This window comes from Zalophus californianus, chromosome 4 (genome assembly GCF_009762305.2).
Source record: "Zalophus californianus isolate mZalCal1 chromosome 4, mZalCal1.pri.v2, whole genome shotgun sequence".
Classification (NCBI taxonomy): Eukaryota; Metazoa; Chordata; class Mammalia; order Carnivora; family Otariidae; genus Zalophus; species Zalophus californianus.
In genome coordinates this window covers 26,902,128-26,928,201 of record NC_045598.1, presented here as the reverse complement: position 1 = coordinate 26,928,201, position 26,074 = coordinate 26,902,128, and the positions used below count along the sequence as shown (strand labels likewise).

At 37.2% G+C, this 26,074-nt stretch overlaps 1 protein-coding gene across 8 annotated transcripts; it reads right to left on the bottom strand.

The window, feature by feature from the left end:
• Positions 1–24,280, bottom strand: ZMYM1 (zinc finger MYM-type containing 1). 8 transcript variants are annotated; one of them, XM_027574442.1, is made up of 9 exons: positions 24,096–24,280; positions 16,191–16,360; positions 15,003–15,075; positions 14,556–14,805; positions 8,582–8,756; positions 5,723–5,876; positions 4,077–4,214; positions 3,853–3,893; positions 1–3,319 (listed from the first exon to the last, which is right to left on the bottom strand). In XM_027574442.1, the coding sequence occupies exons 2-9, from the start codon at positions 16,284–16,286 to the stop codon at positions 1,028–1,030; spliced, it is 3,219 nt and encodes a 1,072-aa protein (XP_027430243.1). In that variant the 5' UTR covers positions 16,287–16,360; positions 24,096–24,280; the 3' UTR covers positions 1–1,027. The 8 variants fall into 8 exon arrangements, with proteins under 8 accessions (XP_027430243.1, XP_027430250.1, XP_027430257.1 ...); XM_027574449.1 differs by having other exon boundaries at positions 3,853–3,890; XM_027574456.1 differs by lacking the exons at positions 15,003–15,075; positions 24,096–24,280 and having other exon boundaries at positions 16,191–16,329.
• Between the last annotated feature and the right edge of the window lie 1,794 nt (positions 24,281–26,074).

The following is a 26,074-nucleotide window of genomic DNA, read 5'->3' as shown; positions in this document are numbered from 1 at the left end:
TGCAGGACTTGATCCCAGGACCCTGGAATCATGACCTGAGTTGAAGGCAGACACTTAACTGACTGAGCCACCCAGGTGCCCCCTACCCAACCTTATTCTTAAGTGAAAATACAAAATTCCACTGGGATTGATACCAGACTGGCAAAGATCAAAATGTTTCAGAACACTGTTTATAAAGATTCAAGGAAATAGGCAATCTCACACATGGGTGGTGGGACTGTAAATGGGCATAATCTTTATAGAAAGCAAATTGCCAGTATCTATCAAGAATAAAAATGCATAAATCTTCTGACCTAGTAATTCTAATTTAAAATTCTATCTTACAGTAACTCAATCGTGCAATATGACCTATGTACAAGGTTATTATTTTTTAAAGATTTTATTTATTTGAGAGAGAGACAGCACAAGCAGGGGGAGCAGCAGGCAGAGGGGAAGGGAGAAATAGTCTTCCCCCGCCACCACACTGAGCGGGGAGCCCAATGTGGGGCTCGATCCCAGGACCCTGGGATCATGGCCCAAGCTGAAGGCAGACGCTTAACTGACTGAGCCACCCAGGCCCCTGTACGAGGTTATTAAATGCAGGATTATTTATAATAGCAAAATACTAGAAAGAATTGAAATGCTTATTGTTAGGTACTGCTCAAATATATTATGGTACATTCATACAATGAAATTTTATGCAGTTGTAAAAAAAAAAAAAGAAACTATGTACTGATATAGGACAATCTCAAAAATACGTTAAGTGGACAAGTTGAAGAACGGTATGCACTGCAGAGTATTATCTGTGAAAAATATCTCCAGGAGGATATTTGAGAAACAGATAACACTACAGGGAAGAGGAATTGGGTACTAAAATGGGGAAGGAGACTTATCTCTTTTCAGTCCATTTTTTGAATTTTCAATCAAGTGAATGTTACATGTTCTGATGAAAAAAAATTTTTTTCTTAGGAGATAAAATTTTGAAATAAAAAACAAACATTCCAGCAGAAATACAAAATTCTTTTAGGTAAATTCAAATTAGCAAGTGTTATGTTTCTTTCATCTGATGGATAAACTTTTCCACAATTCCATTGAGTCTTTCAGGTTCCATCAGTTTATTTACCAATTCCTGCTCAACAGCCATTAGGGCTAGGCTGCTAAGCTTCTCTTGTCCCAGGGTATGACATAAATATGTTTTAAGACGGGGCAGTATAGAAAATGAATTTTCAGCACTTGAAGTAACTGGCCAAGACAAAGCAATATATAATAACTTTGATATGCAAGGAATATTATTGTGAAGACCATGCTGAATAAACAAACAGCCAAGATTAATGAAGTTGATATAATCATAATCTATGACAAAATTGAGCTTTGCATATTGCCGATAAAATCTAAGTTCTGGGATGATATCTGCATCAAGTTTATAAAATTCTTGGACATGTTTGGCTGTTGTTTCATTTAATGGTTCATTCCATTTAAATAATAGTTCTGAAATTTGCTTCATTTTACAATAATCAAACTCTGAAAAACATAATTTTAAATTATTTAATATAGTATCCAATCCTTGGTAATAAATATTAATTTTATATTGTTCTTCTGTTGAAGTAGGAAAAAACATACTATCTGAATTGCCAAGATCTGTTTTCTGAATTTTTCTTCTTTTCTGAAAAGAAGGTCTTTCAACTTCAAAACCTTTACTGGTTATTTTTTGACATATTTCCTCTGCTCCATCCCAGATAGTTTTGAAATAGGCATCATTTCTTTCAGATGATAAACATTCCAAAATTGCTTCTATTTTTGAAGACAACGAAAAAATATCTATGGTTTCACTTTGAAGCTCTTTGGAAAGAATTCCTGTAACACTTAACACTCGATAAAGAAATTTCAAACAAAAGATAAATTCAAATTTGGAAACCAATATTAACAAATCACTCAATTCATCAGCCAAACTTGTGTTTGAAGAATGGCTTGATACAACTTCCAATGTTTCAATAATCTCTGGAAGGCCCTCAATCACAGACAGTAATATATGATCATGGACTGTCCAACATGATTGTGATATATGTTTCTTGCATGTTTTGTTTTGACTTAGCTTACAAATGTTTTGAAAATTTGCAGACATTTCCCCAGACATATGAATAGTGTTGAACAAAGAGTTGAGAGTATTTAGAGCACTTCGGAGTTCTTTCACTTCTTTACAAAACCTAATTACTGATAAATCCAAAAAATGTGCATAACAATGTATGTACAAAGCTCTTGGCTCTTCTTTCTTGAATTCTGCTGCAATTTTACTAAATTTTCCCCTCAAATTAGTAGTACTATCATAGGCCTGGCCACATATCTTCTTTAGATCAACTCCAATTTGCTGCAGGTAAGTTTTGATAGTCCTATGTAAGTTAGTCCCAGTCATCTCTTCAATATCTACGAAACCCAAGAATCTTTCTTTAATTAAGACAGCCTTTGACATTTTTTGTGGGTATCTTACACAAACTGAAAGCTGTTCTTTAGTGGCACTATCAGTTGTCTCATCACATATTATTGAAAAAGCTGAGGAGGCATTGATTTCATTCACAATATCTTGCAGCATTTCAGTCTTTATTATTTCAATAATATCATTTTGAATTTGTGTACTATTATAGAAGTCAACTTGTGAACTCATAAATCGAAATATTTCTTCTCCTTTATCTTTTGCTCTGATTTCTAACAGTTCTAAAAAATTGCCTTTATTCACAGATGAAATCGATTGGTCATTTCCTCTTAATGGTAAACACTGCTTCCCAAGAAATAAAATATTTTCAATTATAAGCTTTAGGTACTTTTTATTTCCTTCAATCTGTTTTGAATGAATAGATAAATTATCACTGATGACTTCATCAGAAAACTGGTATTCCCTCCAAAACTGCAATGACTTCAAATGCATTTCACTTTTTTCATGCTTTCTGAATTTTTCTAGAGTCTTTTTCCAATTAGAAATTCCTTGGGCTGCAAATGATTCTCCTCCAAAACTAAAATTTTTTTGGCAGAACAACTGGCATGAATAACAGAATGTCACTTCCTTTTTAATACTGTTTTTCAAATGCTGGAAATTTGAACACCAAGATTTTTTAATGCTTCGTGACTTAACTTTTTGTACTCTGGATGTAAATTTTGGGTGACATAGTCCATCACTTATTTTCACAGATTTCCTATTGTATGTAGCATCTTGGTTTGACACTTGATCTTTTTGTACTTCTACACTGGACTCAACCATATGCTGACTGGGTATTGATGAAGATGGTGAAAGGCTTGGCTGTTCAACACTACCAGTAGCAACACCACTACTTGATTCACTGGGTAAACTCTTAGAAATGTTTGGGAGAAAAAGAGAAAAGCATTTGTTTGAACAGTTTTCAAATAATTAAAATATCAAACACATCTATTCTAATAACACAATAAAATGAATGGGTGAGTTGCAATACGAGCTCCACTAGGGGGAAACATTAACAATTATTTATAATATAAAGTTGTAATCTAGATTCAGCATTAGATGTTCAAAGAATCTTTTGGTATGTAATTGTAATAAAAATAATTTTTATTGCTCACATGACCTAGAATACTGAAAAAAGTAATAAAGAATCCAGAGGAAAAACTACAACTAATAATACTTCTGTTTAAATATTCTTATGAATAATTTCAAGTCAAACCTGAGATTTGGGAAATTGAATGTGAATACCAAAAGATGTCTCTTGCTAAACTTTTCTGAGCTCTTGGATGAAAACAGGAATGAATATGCTCATATATATATATGGACACACACACACACACATATATATATGCACAAAATATGCTTAAAAAAGAAAAGACAGTGTCAAAAATATTAAGGACAAAACTTACATCTACAATGACATTTGCTGTTATTGAAGAAACTGTATCTGCTAAAATAAAAGAGTATCATCAATTCAAGATCTTATATGCAATAAAATATATGCTATAAAATAGCATCATAAACTACAATTGCTTATTTCATATCAGACAACAAAAACAACCTTAGAATATAGACAGATTCATCAAGGATGGGAAAACAGTGTATATGTCAGGTAACTTTACATCAATTTTACCTTGTAAGACATCAGAGTTCATGATGGGTAGGGAAACATGAGTATCTGCCAATGACACTATATTGCTTATAACTGGAGTTGTATCTTTCTTTGGAGAAAAGAGATCCGTTGAGGCATCGTGTACCACGGAAACATTTACTGAAAAAAAATAAAAAGATTTCTCAAAAACCAAGCAGAATCAATCAGAAAGCACTGTTTAGTAACAAGTGTTTCAACAAACAATGCAAAAATCTAATAGCTTGGGGCACCTGTGTGGCTCAGTGGGTTAAGCGTCTGCCTTCGGCTTGAGTCATGATCCTGGGGTCCTGGGACTGACCCCCGCATCTGGCTCCCTGCTCGGTGGGGAGCCTGCTTCTCCCTCTGCCTCTGCTGTTCCCCCTGCTTGTATATACTCTCTCTCTGTCAAATAAGTGAATAAAATCTTAAAAAAAAAAAAAACTAATAGCTTTAGGTATTATTGCTGGATACTGGAGTACGGCTTAGGGATAACCAGGTTCTTTAGGATAACGCATTAATAACAAACTGATAATTTCCTTTTTCCATTTTTTAACATATTTTACCTTTGCATACAATTTCTCAGTTCTTTTATACCATTTGCTTGAAATTTCAAGCAAATCTTTACATGAAATTACCCATGAAGAAGAATCTCCTAATGGTTATCATTTCTTTCATCATTTTTAAAAATATTTTATTTTTTTAAAGTAATCTCTACACCCAACATGGGGCTCGAACGCATAACCCCAAGATTAAGAGTCGCTCGCTCTACGGACTGAGGTAGCCAGGCGTCCCTTAATGGGTATCATTTCTAACTCTTTCAAGATTCATAACCCTCAGGGCGCCTGGGTGGCTCAGTCGTTAAGCGTCTGCTTTTGGCTCGGGTCGTGATCCCAGAGTCCTGGGATCGAGCCCTGCATCGGGCTCCCTGCTCCGCGGGAAGCCTGCTTCTCCCTCTCACTCCCCCTGCTTGTGTTCCCTCTCTCGCTGTGTCTCTGTCAAATAAATAAAATCTTAAAAAAAAAAAAAAGATTCATAACCCTCAACATGAATGGAGCTACAGTGGTGTCTAAGCTAGTATTGCAAAGATTTCTATAATAAGCTAGTTTACATGATGTACAAGCCCCAGGGGCATCATTTACTTTATTATCTATGTAAATAGGACCAGTGGTCCTATGTGAGGTTCTTTGATGGAATACAAAGTTGGCCCTGGGTGACTTGTGTTTTTCTATTAGTGAACTTCCAAGTATTTCCAACTAGTTCTAAAAAATGTAACTAATAGCCTTGTTTTTACAAAGCAGAGCTAAGTACAAAATTCTATATTCTAACACAACAATCTGTACAAATAAATATAAGTCTCTGGTTGTGAAGTAGGCTTCCTTTTATATAAAACTACTGGAAAACTTTTTTTAAAATGTAGGCTCCATACGCAATGTGGGGCTTGAACTCATGACCCTGAGATCAAGAGTTACATGATCTACCGACTGAGCCAGCCAGGCGCACCTGGAAAACATTTTTTTGCAATGAATTTTGCATTGTTTTGACTCTTAAGTCAGTTTAATTTCGAGATGAATCAAGGTTATAAATTAAAGGAAAGCAGTAATATTCTTCAATAGTTTCTAAACCTCTGATAACTGCTAAACAAACATTACCTGTAGATGATTCTGTCTTAGCTTTATTGTAAGCAGAGAAACAATTAATAGAACAAAAAAGGTCTGTCTTCCCCAAGTCATTGGTGGTCTCAATCACTTCATCTGAGGGCTTCAATGATTTGCAAGGAACAGATGTAAGTGTTTTGCTTGGTTTCTGTTTAGAGATTAAAGTAATATTCATATTCCTGGTATATGACATGTATTGTTAACAAAACAAAAATATACTCATCATTACGGCTCTTAGTTAAAATATAGCAAGTGATGATAATGAACCCACATTTTTATACTTTCTTAAAAACCAGAAAAAAATAATGAGCACTGGGTATTATATGCAACTGATGAATCACTAAACTGTACCCTGAAACTAATAATAATACCCTATACATTAAGTAACTTGAATTAAAAACAAACAAGAGAAAAAAAAGTCAATACAGATTACAGTGACAAAAATGAAAGAAATAGATCAATCCAATAAATCACTATTTGTGTTATTTATCAGATAATATTAGTAGCAGCAGTAATACATATGCAAGCAATGAAGAAAGAGGTCATAGAATATGTTCATCATTCCAGGCAATCAAAGCTAACTGGATAAATAAAGTCTTACAATTATATCTTTCCTCAATTCCACTTTGAATATTAACTCAGGAAAAGCCTTCTATTGGTACTAAGGAGGAGTCAGAAAACGGCTGTGGGAATTACTGTTTTTCTAGGCTAACTTCATGGTTAAAATTGCAAGCATACTGTAAGAAAGTAGCATACAAGCAGTAAAATATATAGAATATAGTGCATTCAGGAAGCAGTAAGTGTGCAAAGGTAAATGATATAAACTGTGAGGCTTACCATCTATTGTTTCTACTGAAACAGGAACTATCATTCCTGGACTTATGGCAATGGTGAAAAAGAACTGCTTTTTGGGGCATAAGGTACAAGGACAAATGAAAATATCTTATACAGGGGTGGGTGGGTGGCTCAGTCAGTTAATGTCTGCCTTCAGCTCAGGTCATGATCCCAGGGTCCTGGGATCGAGCCTCACATCAGGCTCCCTGCTCAGCAGGGAGTCTGCTTCTCCCTCTGCTCCCCCATCCTCTCTCTCAAATAAATAAATTCTCAAAAAAAAAAAATACACATTTTCTTCCGTGAAAAACAGGATATTGGCAAAGGAACAATGAAACAAAAAAGAGTATAACTTTGAAAATTCTTTTACACTTTACTAGTATGACTTTTTATATTTTGAGAAGCCCTGGGGTGCCTGGGTGGCTCAGTTGGTTAAGTGTCTGCCTTCTGCTCAGGTCATGATCCCAGAGCCCTGGGATCAAGCCCCACATTGGGCTCCCTGCTCAGCAGACAATCTGCTTCTCCCTTTTCTCTGTCCCTCCCCCTCCACTCGTGTTGTCTCTCGTTTTCCCTCTCTCTCAAATAAATCTTAGAAAAATTTTAAAAAAAAGAAAGAAAGAAAAGATGTGACTTACAAATGACCTATTTGAATTGTTCAGACTTGCTGAGAATTCTATCCTCAATTGCATGATTTTAAGGAAGAATTTACGGAAACAGAGCTGGGTCTCAAAGCATCATCTGAACAAGCAAGACAACCTCAATCCTACCTCATGAAAGGGGCTCAGACCACCAATTGCATTAATCTCATTTAGTCCACCAAAGCAGGACCCAGCTTCTCTGTTCTCAGAACCTCCCACCCAAGGCTCTCCTACCAGAAATAGGGGATTATTTCGCATTCAGAAAAGCATGTGACATTCCTGATTCATTTTAACCTTGCTTAGGTATAAGAAAACATAGAATTAAAAACACTGTGTGGGGCACCTGCGTGGCTCAGTTGTTAAGCGTTTGCCTTTGGCTCAAGTCATGATCCCAGGGTCCTGGGATGGAGCCCCGCTTCTCCCTCTCCCACTCCCCCTGCTTGTGTTCCCTCTTACGCTGTCTCTCTCTCCATCAAATAAATAAAATCTTAAAAAAAAACAAAACACTCTGTGGTTGAGTCTTACTGACCAGTAGGCTATTATTATTTCTGCTATCTTTATTTGCAGTTTATAAACAAGCTTTCATATGCTTGGCTTTTCTTCAAGGCCAGATCATCCTGAGATTCTTTAGGAAAATCTCCAAACAGAATTTATCATGAATTGTTATGTAAGAGGAACCGTCAAAAGTCTTTTATTTCATCTTTTTCACTGTCCTACCAACTGAAACTATTCCCAATGGTAGGAAAAGCTAATCCCCACCCTTTTCCTAAAGTGGAACCATCCACAAGCGAACTAATGGAAGGAACTCAATCTTAGATGTTTCATTTGAGTCCCATGCAGTCAAATTCAAATGGGAGTGGTTCTTTATGCAACAGGTCTTTATTCATACCTGCTTATATGCTGTAATACTCTTTGAACTATTTTTTTTCACGATTTTATTTATTTATTTGAGAGAGGGAGTGCGTGAGTGCATGGGGTGGGGGAGGAGCAGAAGGAGAGGGACAAGCAGACTGTGCACTGAGCACAGAGCCTCATGTGGGGCTCGATCTCATGACATGAGTTGAAATCAAGAGTCAGACGCTTAACTGACTGAGCCACCCAGGCACCCCTCTCCTTGAACTATTAAAGTAATGGGACTGTCCTTCCATTTGAAGCATATGAAACAGACTAGAGACAGTTTAATAGTAAGCCACAGTTATCAAGACACACCGTGATGAGGTTGTCAGAGTGAAACTGAAAACAGGCATTACGACAAAGACAGTGTTTCTCATGCTGGTATTTTAACTTCATACTGAATCTAGGATTCAAAAAAATTCAGTAAAAACTCTAATATTTAGGCAAAATAATCAGAACCCCTAAAAGTTAAAAAAAAATTGCAACTTACAACAGTAGTCTTCTGACACATGCTGCACTTGGTTAAAATGCTATTAGTACATATAGTAACAAATGCTTTTCTTTTTTCTTCATATGATGAAAGACAAGACTGGCTGCAAAAATTTTTGCTAGACGTATTATCTTCTAGCTGGACACTGATCACATCCTTTAGATTTAAAATGTCTCTAAAAGGAAAAACAAGGGCACCATTAAACACTTTTATAAGTTAAAGCACTCCTTCAAGTAACCCTCTCCCATTTCATCTACCTTTAGATGGTGCAACAGCAGTGACATCAGCCTTGAAATAAGAAAACCTGAATTTGGTATTTAGTTCTAGGACTTATATTATGTAATGACGGATAAGTCATATATACTCCCAAATGTTGATTCCCTCATCTATAAAGTAGGGATTATAAACACATATGATAGCACAGTTTAAGGATTACCTAGCTTATATTAATTAGTGCTAGTGATAATAGAATGATGATGAGAAATCACATATTCATACCTGACCAACTTTGTAATCTATAAGACAGAGGATATCAAAATATGGTCTACAAAACTCTGGGGATACTCCGGATACTTTTAGAGGGGTCCACAAAAACAAAACTATTTTCATATTAAAATATTATTTGTCAAAAAAAAACCCTTTTTCCCTATGTTAACATTTGAACTGATGGTACAAAATCAACAATGGGCCACTGCAATTCCACTCCTAGGTATGTACCCCAAAGAACTGAAGAGAAGTACTCAAAAAAGTATAAATACATGTATGTTCCTAATAGCACTATTTCAAATAGCTAAAATGATAGGGGCACTGGGCTAGATCAGTTGGTAAAGCACACAACTCTTGATCTCAGGGTTGTGAGTACAAGCCCCACACTGGGCCTGGAGCTTACTTAAAAAAGAAAAAAAATAGCTAAAAGATGGAAACAGCCCAAATGTTCACCAATGAATGAATGGATAAACAAACTGTGCTATATCCATACAAGGGAATATTACTCAGCTATAAAAAAAAGAATGAAGTGCTGCTGTACATGCTACCACACATATAAACCTCGGATAAATCTCAAAAACATTATGCTAAAAGACAGACACAGAAGGTTGTATGTTGTAGGATTCCAGTAATATGAAATATCCTGAATAGGTAAATCCATAGATAGAATGCAGATTGGTGGCTGCCCGGGGCTGAAGAGACCTCTGGGGAGAAACTGCTTACTGGATACACTGGTGTGACAGAAATGTTCTGAACTAGACACTGTTGAGTGTACTAAATACTACTTAAGTGGCTTTTTGTTATGTGAATTTCACCTCAATAAACTGGGAGAAAAAAAACAATGCTGGGTCAAACTCCAGAGCCTTAGCACAAATTAAGGCAGTTGAACCAGAATGTCCTAGTATGTGTTATTCGTCGCTACACATTCGCTGTAAAAATCATCTACTTTATTAAACTTTATCCTTGACAATCTCTTTTTAGTATTCTGTGTGATGATATGGGACACAGGCATAAAGTACTTCTCCTGCACACCAAAGTATGATGGTTGTCTCAAGGAAAATCTCATGTGGGAATGTTAAGAGTTACAACCTGAGGTAGTTACTTTTTTCATGGAATACATTTTTACTTGAAAGAACAAACTATTATCCAGAGTGGGTATCTGGCAAATATTTTCTCAAAAATGAATAAAGTAAGACTGTTACTTCAAGATAAACAACTGGCAGTTTCACTGCCAATGATAAAAGTCGAGCTTTCATTGAAAATTAGAATTATGGAAAGAAAATTAGAATTATGGAAAATATGCCATCTCCAACTTGCTTCCCAATAGTTAAGCTTTCCTGATAAGATTAGTGGTTTTTTTTTTTTTTAGTGTTTCTTTTAACAAATGTGATTTTAAAAATATTGCATAAAGAAATATGCCAACAGGGGTGCCTGGGTGGCTCAGTTGGTTGAGCGTCTGCCTTCAGCTCAGGTCATGATCCCAGGGTCCTGGGATCGAGCCCTATGTCAGGCTCTCTGCTCAGCAGGGAGTCTGCTTCTTCCTCTGCTTGCTCATTTACCCGTGTGCGCTCTGTCTCTCTCTCTCTCTCAGATAAATAAATGAAATCTTTAAAAAAAAAATATACGCCAACATTCGGAAGATCTACATAACTCAGTGAACCAGTACTTTCCAAATTATGATAGCATGTAAGAAAAATCATTCATTCATGGGTAAAAAAAAAACCATGCAAAGTACAAACAGACCAATGTATTTTAACCTAACAGTACAAAAAATTCTTTGGTATGGTTTCAGATTTCACATTGTAACTAACCTTTAAGAAGTACTACCTGTTTTCTGGTAGAGGATCAAAGAAGAGCATCCACAAAATCTAAATGGCTATTAAAACACTCCTCCCTTTTCCAATTACATATTGTAGTGCCAGATTTTTTTCACACTTCAGCTAAAACAACATTTTCCAATAAACTGAACAGAGGCAGATATGAAAACCCAGTCAGACATTGAAGTGGTTTGCAAACCTGATAAAATGATGCTTACTGAATTTTTCTTAAAATTCCTCCTCACTAAATTAAAAAATGTATATGGCTATTTTTCATTAAAAATATTATTTATGTCAACATGCAATGAGTTATTATTTTTAAATGAGTTAATAATTAGTTTAAAAATTTCTCAATTTTAATTTCTAACACAGTATATATTGGTAGATAGAACCTACATAAAGCTCTCTGGCTCTTCAAAAAATTTTAAGAGTGGAAAGGGGTCCAGAGACCAGAATGTTTAAGAACTGCCATGATATATGGCTACTTAGAACCCTTAGAGTATCAATCTTTCAGGATAATAGTTTTCCAGATGAAATATTCCTGAAATCAACACTATTTTAACACTTTAACACTTATAAATTTTTAGTGTGTTATGATTTTCCTCCTTCTTAAATAGATGGTACCAAAAATAACAGGTTCATTTTATTATCATGAATCAATCATTTTACTGGTTTAAAATATAGCTCTAAATGCAGTATCTGAGTTGTGCTATCCTTGTACTTTACTTGACAAAAATTTTTCTAGGATTCACTGTGTGCCAGTTGGTGTTTAGGCACCGGGAATATAAAGATGAGTATGATCTGGTTCCTAATCTCAAGAGGTTCATAGTCTAGGGGTGCCTGGGTGGCTCAGTTGGTTAGGTATCTGCCTTCGGCTCAGGTCATGATCCCGGGGTCCTGGGATTGAGTCTTGCATTGGGCTCCTGCTCAGTGGGGAGTCTGCTTCCCCCTCTCCCTGCTCCTTCTCTCTCTCAAATAAACAAATAAAATCTTAAAAAAAAAAAAAAAAAAGAGGTTCATAGTCCAACTGGGGCAATATCAATTCTTTCTTTAAAAACACTAATTTTATGATTAATGTTGTGGGAACTATGAACACTATTAAAACACAGGCCATGGAATAATTACTCCGAGTGGGTGGGGGGGTTAGTGAGAGGAGAGGAAAAAATGGTGTGGGAACAGACAAGAGGTAAAGATATTTGAGGCAGACCTTTAAGACAGAAAGAAATTAGCAGATGGAAAGGGAGGCAGAAGAAACCATCGGCAAAAGCATGGAAGTCTGAAAATGTTTACTGATTTTTACTGCTACCAGTATACTACATTCCTGGTTTCTAATCTACTAAGTCCTTATAAATAAAAAACTAAAAAATGAGTTTTCTTAATAGTACCTAAAATTAGCTTAAACAAACTCTAAGCACAAGACTGAACAACTTTCCTACACGTAAGTGTTATATAGCACAGGGATATTCTGAACTCTTTTGATTGCTATCAGAATCTCTGGTTGGTTCCAACCAGAGTTGGAACTGGGATACTGAAGTACAGAAATGACACTTCTTAAATACACTGCTCTTAAATAAATGCCATTTTCGAAGCTAACTTTTATTTGGTTCATGAAACAGAATAAAAACTGCATTAACTCAAAACAGATTTTAAATCATTGCTATGAAAGAAACCTCAGTACTGATAATTAGCTAAAATCTTGAGAACTATATATTAATATAAGATGCTAATAAATGTGGAAGAAAAAAAATTTTTTAAAAAGCACAGGTTACTCTGAACAATGGATGGTCTCTCCCAGCCTAAGCATTATTACCTTTCCACCAACCTATACAATAGTATTTGTAACAAAAAAAATTTGTATTCCAAAGGAAGTAAAACCTGTTTCATATTTTTGTTCATATTGGATTTCTTCATCTTAGGGAACAACTTACACACTATATCTTTCCTGTTTCAGCCTTTTCAATCTGTCTGGGAGATCTGCTGAAGATGTATAATGGGTAAACTCCAAACACAGTAACATGATACCTTAACTTCTCAGGACCTCAGTTTCCTCAAAACCAAAAGAAAATGTTTGGACTGGATGATCTCTAAGGTCCCTTCCAGTTTTATGATTCTGCAGAGAAAGAAAGCAGACTGAAGAGAGTGCCTTATAGCCCTTAGCAAAAAGGAAAAAAGACATAGTACTGAAGGGTTGAAAAAAACACAAAGAGAAAGGTTGTTTCAGGGAGTAATACTCGAAGCAACAAATACCCGAAGCAGCAGCCAAACAAGGAGCTGAAGCAACCAATAAAAAGGGTTTGTGAGTTTGTTAAGAGAATAACAGTGATAATTAACATTTATTGAGGTCTTATTACATGCCAGTATTGTTCTGATCACTTAAATCTATTATTTAATGCTCATAATTCTTATGTGCATTTAACAAAACAAATGGTAATACTAAGAAGTTCTTGATGCTTTTCAAACTTTAGCATACAGATGTACCATCTGGGGACAAATGCAATTCTGATTCAGTAGGTCTGGATGAGGCCTGAGATTCTGTATTTTTATTTAACAAGCTCCCAGATGATATTGCTACAGCTGCTATGAGTTGTACAATATAACCATAAATGGAGGAAGCAAGATTCAAATTATGGCAACCTGTTTCCAAAATAAGACATATGAAAGTAATTTATTATATTTACGAGCAAAACTGGTGGCTTATGTGTTTTCTCTGTTCTGAAACAAAACATTAAAAATTTAGCATTAGCATTTAATGAGTACTAACAAACCAGAATTATACTACGATAGGAGTCTCAAAGCACGTTGATCCTTTATATATCTCAGGGTAGAGTTCAAAGTTTTGGACATTTTCCACTAATTCATTATGAAATTACTACTACTTCCTTTCTCTGCATCTAAATTGCCTTACGTATATATATAAAAAAGTTAGCAATACAAACCCCAACAGTAGCTCACTGAAATCTTGAAAAGACTACATCCATCTGTGTTTACCTATGACTATTCAATTTTGTAAAAGGATCGAATAATTTCATTTACCATTATGAGAAACATTATTTTATAATGTTATACCTTGGCTATTTTATACCTTGGCAGATCCAAATTAACTATTACATGATTAATGTGTTAGTGGTTTGCCTCCTATATGGTTAAATGATAAAATAGAATGGGCATATAGTAATTTCATTTATAGGGAATTTCAAATGAAAAGAGTAGGAAGGTAAGTTTCAGAAGTCACATTATGTAAGGATGAAGAGAAATAGAACTCCTTACATTTTAATTTCTGCAAATCTCTCAACAAAAAAAGTATTTCTGAAGAATCTAACAGAAGAACTGAAAGCAGAAGCAGCTTTTCACTAAATCAAGGTGATACTTCTTCAGAAAAAATGAAAATGGGGCGCCTGGGTGGCTCAGATGGTTAAGCATCTGCCTTTGGCTCAGGTCATGATCCCAGGGTCCTGGGATCAAGCCCCGCATCAGGCTCCCTGCTCGGCGGGGAGCCTGCTTCTCCCTCTACCTCTGCTGTTCCCCCTGCTTGTGCTCTGTCAAATAAATAAATAAAATCTTAAAAAAAAAAGAAAAGAAAAGAAAAAATGAAAAGGTAGACAGTTACAACCAAGACTCTGATCAAGATCTATGTAGGGAATTAAAAGGGGGCATAATTTAGAATTATATACTTTGAGCAGTTTGAACAAGTTCTCTTGGGAAGAGCTGGTGAATTGGCAGATGAAATGTATTCAGTGATGCACAGCGTGGAGCAGAAAAGCTGAGTAGACCCTTTCCTCTGATAAGCAGTTTGCCCCTTCTGGAGGATTTTTTTACAACCAGAACAGGAAACCTGAATAGCTGTGGTTGAAACTGAAGGAAGCATTTTATTCATGCCAGATGATGTCAGAGAAAGCTGAATGCCTGCAGTCAACTGTGGAGCTATAAACACAAAACAGGAAGGAAGAAAATTAGTATTTACGTAAAATTAAGTATGCATTCTTTTGTTTTCTTTTAGAGGTTACTTCTGGACTTGAAACCCCAAACAATGCACTATTCAAAGACACTCTAAAAAAGTAGAATAAACTGGCTATTACACTGGTTAGAATAAATAGGATTAATTTAAGTAATTCTATTACCACTGTCTGAAAATGTGGTGTTTATTTTCAGTTCATTCTCCTGAGTTTTAGGCTGCTGGGCTTGACAATACTCCTAAAAAAAGAGATGAAAATAATGAATACTATGTGTATAAAACAACTAGTTATTCAACAGAAAATAATACTGTATATTATTGATATATAATGCTGTATGTTAGTGAATTGTATAACTGAACTGAACCACAGGTGAACAGTTCCCTTTTGGTGACCTTTGGCTGACACATTATATTCTATACATTATATATTATATTCTATCATACCTAGATGTGATTTCAGTAATTTTTGTTCACAGAGTTCTTCAGTAAGCTACCACAAATAGAGGAGACACACTCAGTAATAACACCTATTTTCCCTCCTTGTTCTAATCAATAATAGCTAATTAAAGACCTTAAATACCAAAGTTGTTGGAGTGGGCTAAATGAGTCTTGCAGAGGATTTTTCAGAGCAGCCGGCACTCTATCTAAACATGATCTATGTGTTTGAATGTCCATAGACTGAAGAAGCAATCAATACTTCCTAGATGGACAACATTCCCCAGTGTCACCAACTCAATGGGAGTCATGTCCTTACTTAATACTGATTTACTTTAGGCTATTTCTAAACAGAATACTAGAAATAAATTAAAACTGATTTACTTTTTGTTTCATTAGAAATTTCAACTAGTTCATATATAAACATTTTAAGGGAATTTGGCACTACTCACAGAACATTCACAGCTTGTTACAGGTTCTTTAGCATATAATATGTCTAAAAAAGTTTAAGAATAAATATGAAACTGATTTGGGTAGAGGAATTACAAAGAAAAAAATTCTAAGAATTTATAATGTACTAAACAGAGTCAGTAGCATAAAAACATACAATTAGTTACTCATATTGTTTCAAATTAAGAAAAATGAAAACAAAAATGTGTTAACCTTAGCTAGGCCCACAATACCCTAAGCAATCCTTTTATCAATCCGAAACCCAATTCTAAACATCCATTCTTTGCTCAAATCATATTCTTGCATATAGTTGTGATGGCACTTCACACCATATACCTTGTATTACTTGACCAACTGCTTAGGGGAAGATAAAGATTTCAGGTTTTCAGCCAGTAAACCAGCATCTGCATAACTGAAATGTAAACTTAAATGCTGCTCTACAAAAAAGAAAATAAAGTAGGATATTTACCTGAGCATTGTCAGGTTCCGCCTTAATTTCATCTAGCCGCCCCAGTTGTGGCATCACTGCTTTGTCACATTTACCATCTATCGGTGATTCTTTCATCTTGGTGTCTGATACAAAAGAATCCTCCAGGTCCAAACTAATGAATTTCTTCTTGGGGAATAGTATCCAGGCTCCTAAAATAAAATATGAATTGATGGGAGAGTCTGATTTTCTGGAAGCACAAAGGGTCTTCAGACAGCTTGGACTCAAGGTTCCTTCACAGTACCAACACTGGCTTTCTTCCCTTCATCCAGTATTCCCCAACATAGCTTTGCTTTATAATTCTTTGGTAGACATATCTCTGTGCTTTCTTCTGGGACTAGTTTTCTCCACTTCTATTCTCCCAGGCCTGCCTCTAGTATAAGCTCACCAAACCCACAAGTTTACTTTTAACTTAGTCTTAGAAAACATAAAGTCTTTTATCCAAGGTTAATCCAAATACCTGTGCTCACTACCTCTCCCCTGCCACGACCCTCTTGTAGAGCCAATTATTATCTATATCTTCTTCAACTCCTCTTTCCCTCCTTATTGGTTCTTCACATATAAACATTCAAATACATTCAAGGATCCAACTTTTATTTTTTTATTTTATTTTTTTTTAAAGACTTTATTTATTTGAGAGAGCGAGAATGAGAGAGAGAGAGACAGCACACGAGAGAGGGGAGGGTCAGAGGGAGAAGCAGACTCCCCGCTGAGCAGGGAGCCCGATGCAGGACTCGATCCCGGGACTTCAGGATCATGACCTGAGCCGAAGGCAGTCGCTTAACCAACTGAGCCACCCAGGTGCCCCAAGGATCCAACTTTTAAAGCTAGTGCCCTCTGACCACTCCCTTCCCTCATCCTTGAGCCTCTCTGTTTCCTTGAATCCTATGACTGCAAGGCCTATTTCTCCTCCTATCTCTTTGACAGTCTTCTTCTCATTTATTTCACCTGTTTCTAAAATATCTGTGTTCTGGGCGCCTTAGTTAGTTAAGCATCTGCCTTCGGCTCAGGTCATGATCCCGGGGTCCTGGGAAAGAGCCCCGAGTCGAGCTTTCCGTTCTGCTTTTCTCTCTGCAGCGCCCCCCCACCCCACCCAGCTCATGCTCTCTCTCAAATAAAATCTTTTAAAAAATAAAAATATCTGTGTTCCTCCAAAGCACAATTCCACAGGACTCTTTCTTACTTGTTCTGTGGTCAAAACCTTGGATTCAAATATCATTTATAGGCTGATTTTCCCCTATATTTCTGAGCTCCAGACCATATACCTAATTGCCTACTAAATATCTCCACTTGGACGCTCCACAGGTCCCTCAAATTCAAGAGATTTAAAACTATATTCTTATATAATTCCCATAAGCCTGCTTTACACATGTTCCCTTTCTCATAAAATGCACTATCCTATATACCCAATTTCTCAAACCAGAAATCTAGGGGTAATCCTAAGTTTCTCTTCTCTCAAAGTTCCCACATCTAATCACCAAAGTGGATCAAATATACCTTCTAAATATGTTTTGAATCTATTTTGCATTTACACTTCATGCCTGCCTGACCCCCCTCCCCCATTAATGGATTCCTTTTTGGTAACTAGATAAGTTAGTTAAAATCCAAAATCAAAATATAAAAGATTGTTGCACATTCAGGCTTAAAATATAATTCCATTTTATAGCTTTTGAGGAACTACAAGTGCCTTTGTTTTTTAAGATTTTTATTTTTTGAGAGAGAGCTTGTGTGCGCACAAGCGGGTGGGAGGAACAGAGGTAGAGGGAGAAGCAGGCTCCCCGCTGAGGAGGGAGTGGGACATGGGGCTTGATACCAGGACCCTGAGATCATGACCTGAGCTGAAGGCAGATGCTTAACCTACTGAGCCACCCAGGCCCTCCTACAAGTGACTTTTGATTGCTCAGCCCCAACACCTCTTTTTCTAGGATAGACTGGTTCCTTCTATATTCTCTTCTCTCATCTTTGGTCCTTTCCCCACTTTTCTGGTAGCTTTCACTGAAAGCCCCTATCCCAAAGCAGAAAATTAAATGAATAAGGCCTGACTTGTGAAGTGCAATAAAAGCTCATATGGCCTCTGCCCAGTCCATTTGAGCATTACACACAACCAGCAAAGCAAAACTCACGGGAAATTAACTACTAGACTGTCATTCACCTGAAAGAAAATATGCAAGTCTAAAAATCAATTAAAAACAAAGCATCTATGAGCTTTTGCATCTTGGAATCCCTTCAAATCTGTCAGTCATTACACCAATAGGCAAATAATGGAAAGCACCTTGACAGTGTAATTAATTTATCTAAAATACGTTTCTGACGCAGGGAAAATAGTATATAACATTACTTTAGCTATTAGAATAACAAAAAGAGCAAAAAACATATAACAAATCCAGTACTACTTTTTCCAAAAAGATGCACATTAGAGTAAAATAAGTCCTAGAAACCTCTTTTTCTTTTTTAAAGATTTTATTTTTGGGGCACCTGGTTGGTTCAGTCAGAGGAGCATGCGTGGGGCTTGAGCTCAGGACCCTGAGATCAAGAGTCGCATGATTCTCCAACTGAGCCAGGTATGCGCCCTGAAACCTCTTTTTTATATAGTCTATCACCTGTCTTTCCTGGGGATAAACCATGTATGTTGGAGAATATTAACAGTCCTAGGATAAATGTGGTACATGTTCCTGCTGGTTAATACTACTACTTGGTAATAACCAATTAAAACATTTTAAACCAAAGAGGGATATATCATGGATCAGAAAACAAAATTCACATTAATTTTTTAAGAAATTTTATTTATTTGACAGAGAGAGCGCGCACAAGCAGAAGCAGCAGGTAGAGGGAGATGCAGGCTCTCTGCTGAGCAAGGAGCCTGATGTGGGGCTCGATCCCAGGACCCTGGGATCATGACCTGAGCCTAAGGCAGTTGCTTAACCAACTGAGCCACCCAGGCGCCCCTCAAAATTGATATTAATTTTTAAAGTAAAACATGAGACTGCAAAGAAATTGCAAGCTATCCGGAGTTATTTCCAGACACACAAACAGATCTCCAGAGAGAATATATGTGCTTTCCTTCTGGAAAATTAGTACAATATTGATGCTTCAAATTGCTTCACCTTAATCTTTTAATTAGTCCCCACTATGCTGTGCTCATACTGTTCTACCTGTAAAGTCATTTTTGCTTATTCAAACCCTATTCAGCTTCTAAACCAACTCAGTTCCAAATTTTATCAGATTAGCAAGAATTAAAAATAAGAATGATATGGGACGTCTGGGTGGCTCAGTTAAGCATCTGTCTTGGGCTCAGGTCATGATCTCAGGGTCCTGGGATCAAGTCCCGCATCGGGCTCCTTGCTCAGTGGGGAGCCTGCTTCTCTCTCTGCCTGTCAGTCCCCCTGCTTATGCTCTCTCTCTCTGTCTGACAATTAAATAAGTAAAATCTTAAAATAAAAAAAAAAGACTGATAAGTCTAGGGGTGCCTGGCTGGTTCAGTCGGCAGAGCACAAAACGCCTGATCTCAGGGGTCATGAGCCCCATGTTGGGTGTAGAGATAACCTGAAAAAAAAAGAAGAGATGATAAATCTAGGCACAACAAGTAACATGAACAGGCTTTACCCCTGAGCACACCTTCCAGGACAGAGCAGAGGAAAAGGGCCAAGCAGAAAACAGCAGCACACTGAGCTAAGGAGATGGGAATTCTGGGTGGCCGAAGCAGTTGGAACTCTTGAGGCACAAAGGACAGGTGGGAACCAAGGAAAAACAAGCCTCCCAATCTGCATACAAATCTCCTCCACCACTTATTAGCTGACTTCCATATGTACATCTACAGAGTATGACACTAAAAAATCTAGCAGAAAACAGAAGGTTGAGTCTAAAGAGCTGAACAGAGATTATACATAGTAGATTTGCAGAGCTAACAAAGTTGAAATTTAAGCCCAGCAAAGGTAGAGGGGATTTGGTAAAGATCTGGACTTGCAGTTGAGAGGGCCCATGTGTTAGGAGTAAGGGCCACATCCCAGGAGAAAAGACCACTCCCTAGAAGAAAGGGCAAACCAAAATAAATCAGCCCTAATAAGGCATAACACTAACTCTCAAAAGGATCAATATAATGTTAGAAAAAAATATATATATATAAATATATATAGTCTGTTAGAACTATCTGCCTGCCTACAGGAAACTTAGCCCTCTCTGGAGGAAGTACACCTAGAGTCTTTAAATTTTTTCAACCATAATATAATAAAAATTTATGGGTACATCCCAACAAAAAACCCCCCAAACGACTGAAAACCAACGAAAAGAAAAGAGAGAAAAGAAAAAAGACAACAGAACAGACCTATAGGTAACTCATATTGGTTTTATCAGGCTAGGACTTTGATACATTTGAGAAAATACAGAAAAAGATGGAAGAGTTTAGCAGAGTCCTGGAATAATTAAAAAAAAAAGTCATGGAAATTCAAGAATTGGAAAATAAAATAGGGAAATTAAGAATAGATACATTTTATATCAACAGTACAAAGTAGTTCAGATTGATACATAAAAGGATAAAAATACAAATAAGGTAAGCAACATGTGGAACAAGGCAAAAAGGTCTAACACAGAGGTAAAAAGATTCCCAGAATAAGGGAAAACAGACAATGCAACAGAAGCAATATTTGAAGAACTACTGGCTAGACAATTTCCCCAAAATGAAGAAAAATATCAAACCACACAAATTCAAGAAGCTCTATGAGTAACAAATAAGGTAAATACAAAAGGGAAACACAACCACCCACATCATAGTCACACTGGTGAAAACTAAAGATTAAAAAAAAATCTTAAAAGTAGCTAAAGAAAAAAGACTTAACATACAGGAGAACAAAAATTAGAATAAAGGCTGTTTTCTTGTCAGAAACAATGAAGGCCAGAAGCCAATGAAGTATCTTTAAGATGCTGAAAAAAAAACCTACCTAAAATTCTCTAGTCAGTAAAAATATCCTTCAAAAATAAAGGTGAAATCAGGATATTTTCAGATAAATGAAAATGAGAATTTATCACAAACAAACCTATACAGTAGAAATGCTAAAGAAAATTCTTTAAGTTAAAGTGAAATACTCAGTGGAAATTTGGTGTAAAAACTGGAAAGGGAGAAGTAAACAAACTGCTTTTATTTGTAGAGAGCACGATGGTGTACATAGAAAACCCTAAGGGATATCTTCTCCCCGCCCGGTAAAATACTCGAATAAGTGAACTTAGAAGAATCATAGGTTAATACAACATCAATATTGAAAAATTTCTTCTCTAACCGCTTCACCATTGTTCTAGAGGTTCTAGTCAGGTTAATAATGCAAGTCGTTAAGCATCTGCCTTCGGCTCAGGTCATGATCCCAGAGTACTGGGATCAAGCCCCGCAACGGGCTTCCTGCTCTGTGGGAAGCCTGCTTCTCCCTCTCCCACTCCCCCTGCTTGTGTTCTCTCTCGCTGTGTCTCTGTCAAATAAATAAATTTTTAAAAAATGCAAGAAAAATAAAGAAATCTTGAAAAGGAAGAAGTAAAATTGTCATTATTTATAGATGACATGTTGTATACACTGAAAATCCAAAAGGATCTCCAAGTAATTACTGCAATTATTAAGTAAATTTAGGAAGGTCAATATTCCAAAATCATTTTTTACTAGAAAAATTAAATAAAAATTTAATTTTTATTTTACTTTTTTAAGATTTTATTTATTTATTTGAGAGAGACAATGAGATAGAGAGCATGAGAGGGGGGAGGGTCAGAGGGAGAAGCAGACTCCCTGCTGAGCAGGGAGCCTGATGTGGGACTCGATCCCGGGACTCCAGGATCATGACCTGAGCCGAGGGCAGTCGCTTAACCAACTGAGCCACCCAGGCGCCCCTATTTTTATTTTTAAAAAAGATTTTATTTATTTATTTGTCAGAGAGAGAGCACGAGTGAGCGCACAAGCAGGGGGAGCAGCAGGCAGAGGGAGAAGCAGGCTCCCCGCTGAGCAAGGAGCCTGATGTGGAACTTGATCCCAGGACCCTGGCTGGGATCATGACCCAAGCCGAAGGCAGATGCTTAACTGACTGAGCCAACAAGTGTCCCCAAAAATAAAAACTTTAAAACAACCATATGTAAAGCATCACAAGACATCAAATATATGAATATATCTAATGAAATATGTCAAGATCTCTACACTGAAAATAAAACAGTGCTAAGAGAAATTAAGGAAGATATAGAGAAACATAGTATGCTCTTTGATTGACTTCATATTGTTAAATTGAGTTTTCCCCACATTGAGCTACAGATCAAAATCTCAGTTTTTGTGGATTTGCAAGATGATTCTAATGTATATGGAAAGTATACGAAACAAAGAATAGCTAAAACAATCTCAAAAAAGAAAAAAAAGTTGGAGGACTTACTATAAAGCTACAGTAATTAGTGTGGTATGGTCACAAGCAAAAATAAAGTGACTAATGTGTCCAGAAGCAGGTATACTTTTTACTTCTTTGCATTACAGCCACATCCTTATACATTACACTTTGCAAAAATATGTTTTATATTCACTTGTGTTCTTTTACTGGTTTGACAGAAAGACTGGAGGCACAAGGCTAAATGCTTTTCAAACCAAACTAAAATGTCCATGCTTAGTTCTATAGGCAATGGGGAGCCATTATTTATGAAATGCCTACGTACTAGAATTAGAAGGATAATTAGGATGTCCCAACATTTCTAATACTCTGCTAGCACAGGATTGTAACAATATAAACACATGCAAGGTAAAAAGCAGAAATGAGGGAAGAGAAAATGGTTAAAGTCTTCTAGAAGAGAAGATCTGAGCTAGGTTTTAAAGTGCCTACAAAGCAATGATGAAAGAATATTCCAGGTTGGAGAGAGCATGCTAACTCTTGTAAATCAGTAGCTTTTGGGGTTCAGCAAACATTTCATTCATATTTTTTTAAATTTAAAAATTAAATCATGATAAACATTTAATTGTGTAATATATCAAATGTTAAGTATTTTGGAGACGTCCAAAGCATTAATTTGTGCTAGATTAACACTGACCTTCAGAAAATAGCTTTTCCTGCCATCTAGGTGAATACAGTTCAATTCCCCATAGCTGTGTCTCTGGTAGGGTTACACCTTTTCACCTATCCTTCTTGGATTCTGACCTGTATATGTTCACTCACAAAAAAATCCTGGAGGCAAATTTATTATTTTAACAAGGGCATCTACTCCCCTAACGCTGTTGTCTCATCCTAAGAGTTAAATGTCAAACTGTTCAGTCCCGATACTAACAGGACTAAATGTAATACAGTTCGTTATAAATTTTAAAGGCTTCTAGTCTTGTATATTTGTGATGAGGAATACCAGTTACTGTCAGGTGTTATCAGGGATCGAACTCTTACTGAAACTGCACCCTGAGAAAGCTGGAAGTTACCATTTGCAAACACTAGTCCATGCAAACCAAGATACTATCAATCCTGAGCACTAAAGCAATATACTGAAAGAAAGTGATGAAGACTGCACCTGCATCTAATCCCAATTTAAGTCCGAATTCATCGAGTCAAACTTTTGTACTATTTAATCTTTTTTTTAGTTGAGACTCCGTGTACACATCTAACTGCAAAAGGACTTCCATGATTTTTGTTTAAGTTGTTTGTAAACACACTACTGCTTAATGAAGGAGAGCTACAAGTGTGCTCAGATGAATGTTTTAAAAAGAGGCCGCGGACAGAGACCAAAGGCTTGAAAGCCCAGTAACGGCGCAGTGGGAACAGGCGGCGAGAAACCCTGGAAGCTCGCGGCAAGGATCCCCCGACTCTGCGGACAAGGTTAAAGGAGACGACAAACACAATCCAGGGGCCTGACCCCGAGCTCCCGACCCTCACATGGCGGAATCCGCACGCAGGGACCCACCTTTAGGACCCCGGCCCGACCCGAAGCTTCATCCTCCCGCCACAGGCGGAACTCTCTGCCCTCTCTGGTAAGGCGCAGGAATCCACGGCAGCTTACGAGGGCTTACTAATTTCTCTCAGGGCCGCGGGCCGCGCGAGGATTCTCAAAGGAACTTCGACGCCAAACGGTCACACAGGCCCCGCCCCTTTCCCGCCGCACTCTGCGGCCGAGCATGCGCAGCGCAGCTGGCCGGGCGGGGCCCACGTTCCCTTGGCTACAGAGGGCGGGGAAGAGCCCTTAGTGCCGCCCAGGGTCTGATTTTTGAAGCCATCCTGCATGGCCCCAAATTTGGATCCTTAAAGGCTGGGGCAACGTCGGGATGGACTCAGAGTTCAGGCGCGGCATTTGGATTTGCTGGATTCGAGAGATAGAATGCTATTAGCAATTTCTGTAAATCCCAATTTCTTCATCCTTGAAATGGGGTTTATTATAGTGCCTTTGCCATAGGCATGTGAAGATTGGAAAGGCAATGTTGGTAAAGTTCCACATACATAGTAAATTCCCAGTAAAAGGAATTATCTGCAGCGATGGAGAGGGGGTTCAGGCTTTTTCCATTTTGGGGCACTCTTCATATATTAAAAGAATCCCAAAAGAGTGTGCAAAAATCATGGTATGTTTTAAATGCTACTTAACAAATTAACACTTTCAACACCTAAAAAAGTATAGGATCAAATAACTGTGCTATTCCTAAAATCATAATAGGATTATAGAAGATTATATGAGTTGAATGATGAATTTATTGCAATTTTGTCTTAAACCATACTTCTTGAGATATTATCAAAAGTCTTTGTCCTGGGGCGCCTGGGTGGCTCAGTCGTTAAGCGTTTGCCTTTGCCTTGGTTCAGGTCGTGATCCCAGAGTTCTGGGATCCAGGGCATCCGGCTCCCTGCTCAGCAGGAAGCCTGCTTCTCCCTCCCCCATTGCCCCTGCTTGTGTTCCCTTTCTCGCCGTGTCTCTCTCTGTCAAATAAATAAATAAAATCTTTTTAAAAAAAAAGTCTGTGTCCAGACCAAAAGGCCCTCCTGACCCCTGCTGCTATGGTCCCTAAATGTCCTCTGCAGTTAACTTCAAATTCAGACTGTTTGGTGATTCTGAATACCTCATTGGTAACTGAACTTAATTTCTCCAACAGTTATTCTTACCTTCCTAATATAATATATACTAATTAAGTACATCATTTTATTATTTGTTCTCTGTTCCCTTTGTTCTGTTTCGCTGCCTCCTTTTGGCTAATTTGAACATCTTCTAATATCCCATTTTTAAAAAAAAAATATTTTATTTATTTGACAGAGAGAGACACAGCGAGAGAGGGAACACAAGCAGGGGGAGAGGGAGAAGCAGACTCCCCACTGAGCAGGGAGCCCAATGCGGGGTTTGATCCCAGGACCCTGAGATTATGACCTGAGCCAAAGGGAGATGCTTAACGACTGAGCCACCCAGGCTCCCCCTAGTATCCCATTTTAACTATTGTGTTTATGACAGTATCTCTTTGTATAATTTTTTTTAGTAGTTGCTCTAGTGATTGCAATAAACATAATTTACTTTTCATAGTCCACTTAGAATCAGTATTTTGCTACTTCAAGTGGAATGTAGAAATATTACCCCCAAATAAATCCCTTTATCATCTCCCCACCCTTTTGTTAGAGTTGTTTTATGTATTAGAATCATAAACCCCATCTGGCAGTGTTAATAATTTTTACTGTCAATAGTAAATATTTTTTTAAGATTTTTTAATTTATTTGACAGAGAGAGACACAGTGAGAGAAGAAACACAAGCAGGGGGAGTGGGAGAGGGAGAAGCAGGCTTCCCACCGAGCAGGGAGCCTGAGGCGGGGCTCGATCCCAGTACCCTGGGATCATGACCTGAGCCAAAGGCAGACGCTTAAGGACTGAGCCACCCAGGCGCCCCAATAGTAAATATTTTTAAAATTACTCAAGAG

Excerpts from the sequence above, each read along its gene's own strand:
- ZMYM1 (XM_027574442.1), bottom strand. The coding sequence starts at position 16,286 with ATGAAAGAATCACCGATAGATGGTAAATGTGACAAAGCAGTGATGCCA. Across the intron at positions 14,806-15,002 it reads CACCACATTTTCAGACAGTG|CTCCACAGTTGACTGCAGGC; the intron begins GTAATAGAATTA and ends TTGTGTTTATAG. Across the intron at positions 3,320-3,852 it reads CAGCAAATGTCATTGTAGAT|AGTTTACCCAGTGAATCAAG; the intron begins GTAAGTTTTGTC and ends AACATTTCTAAG.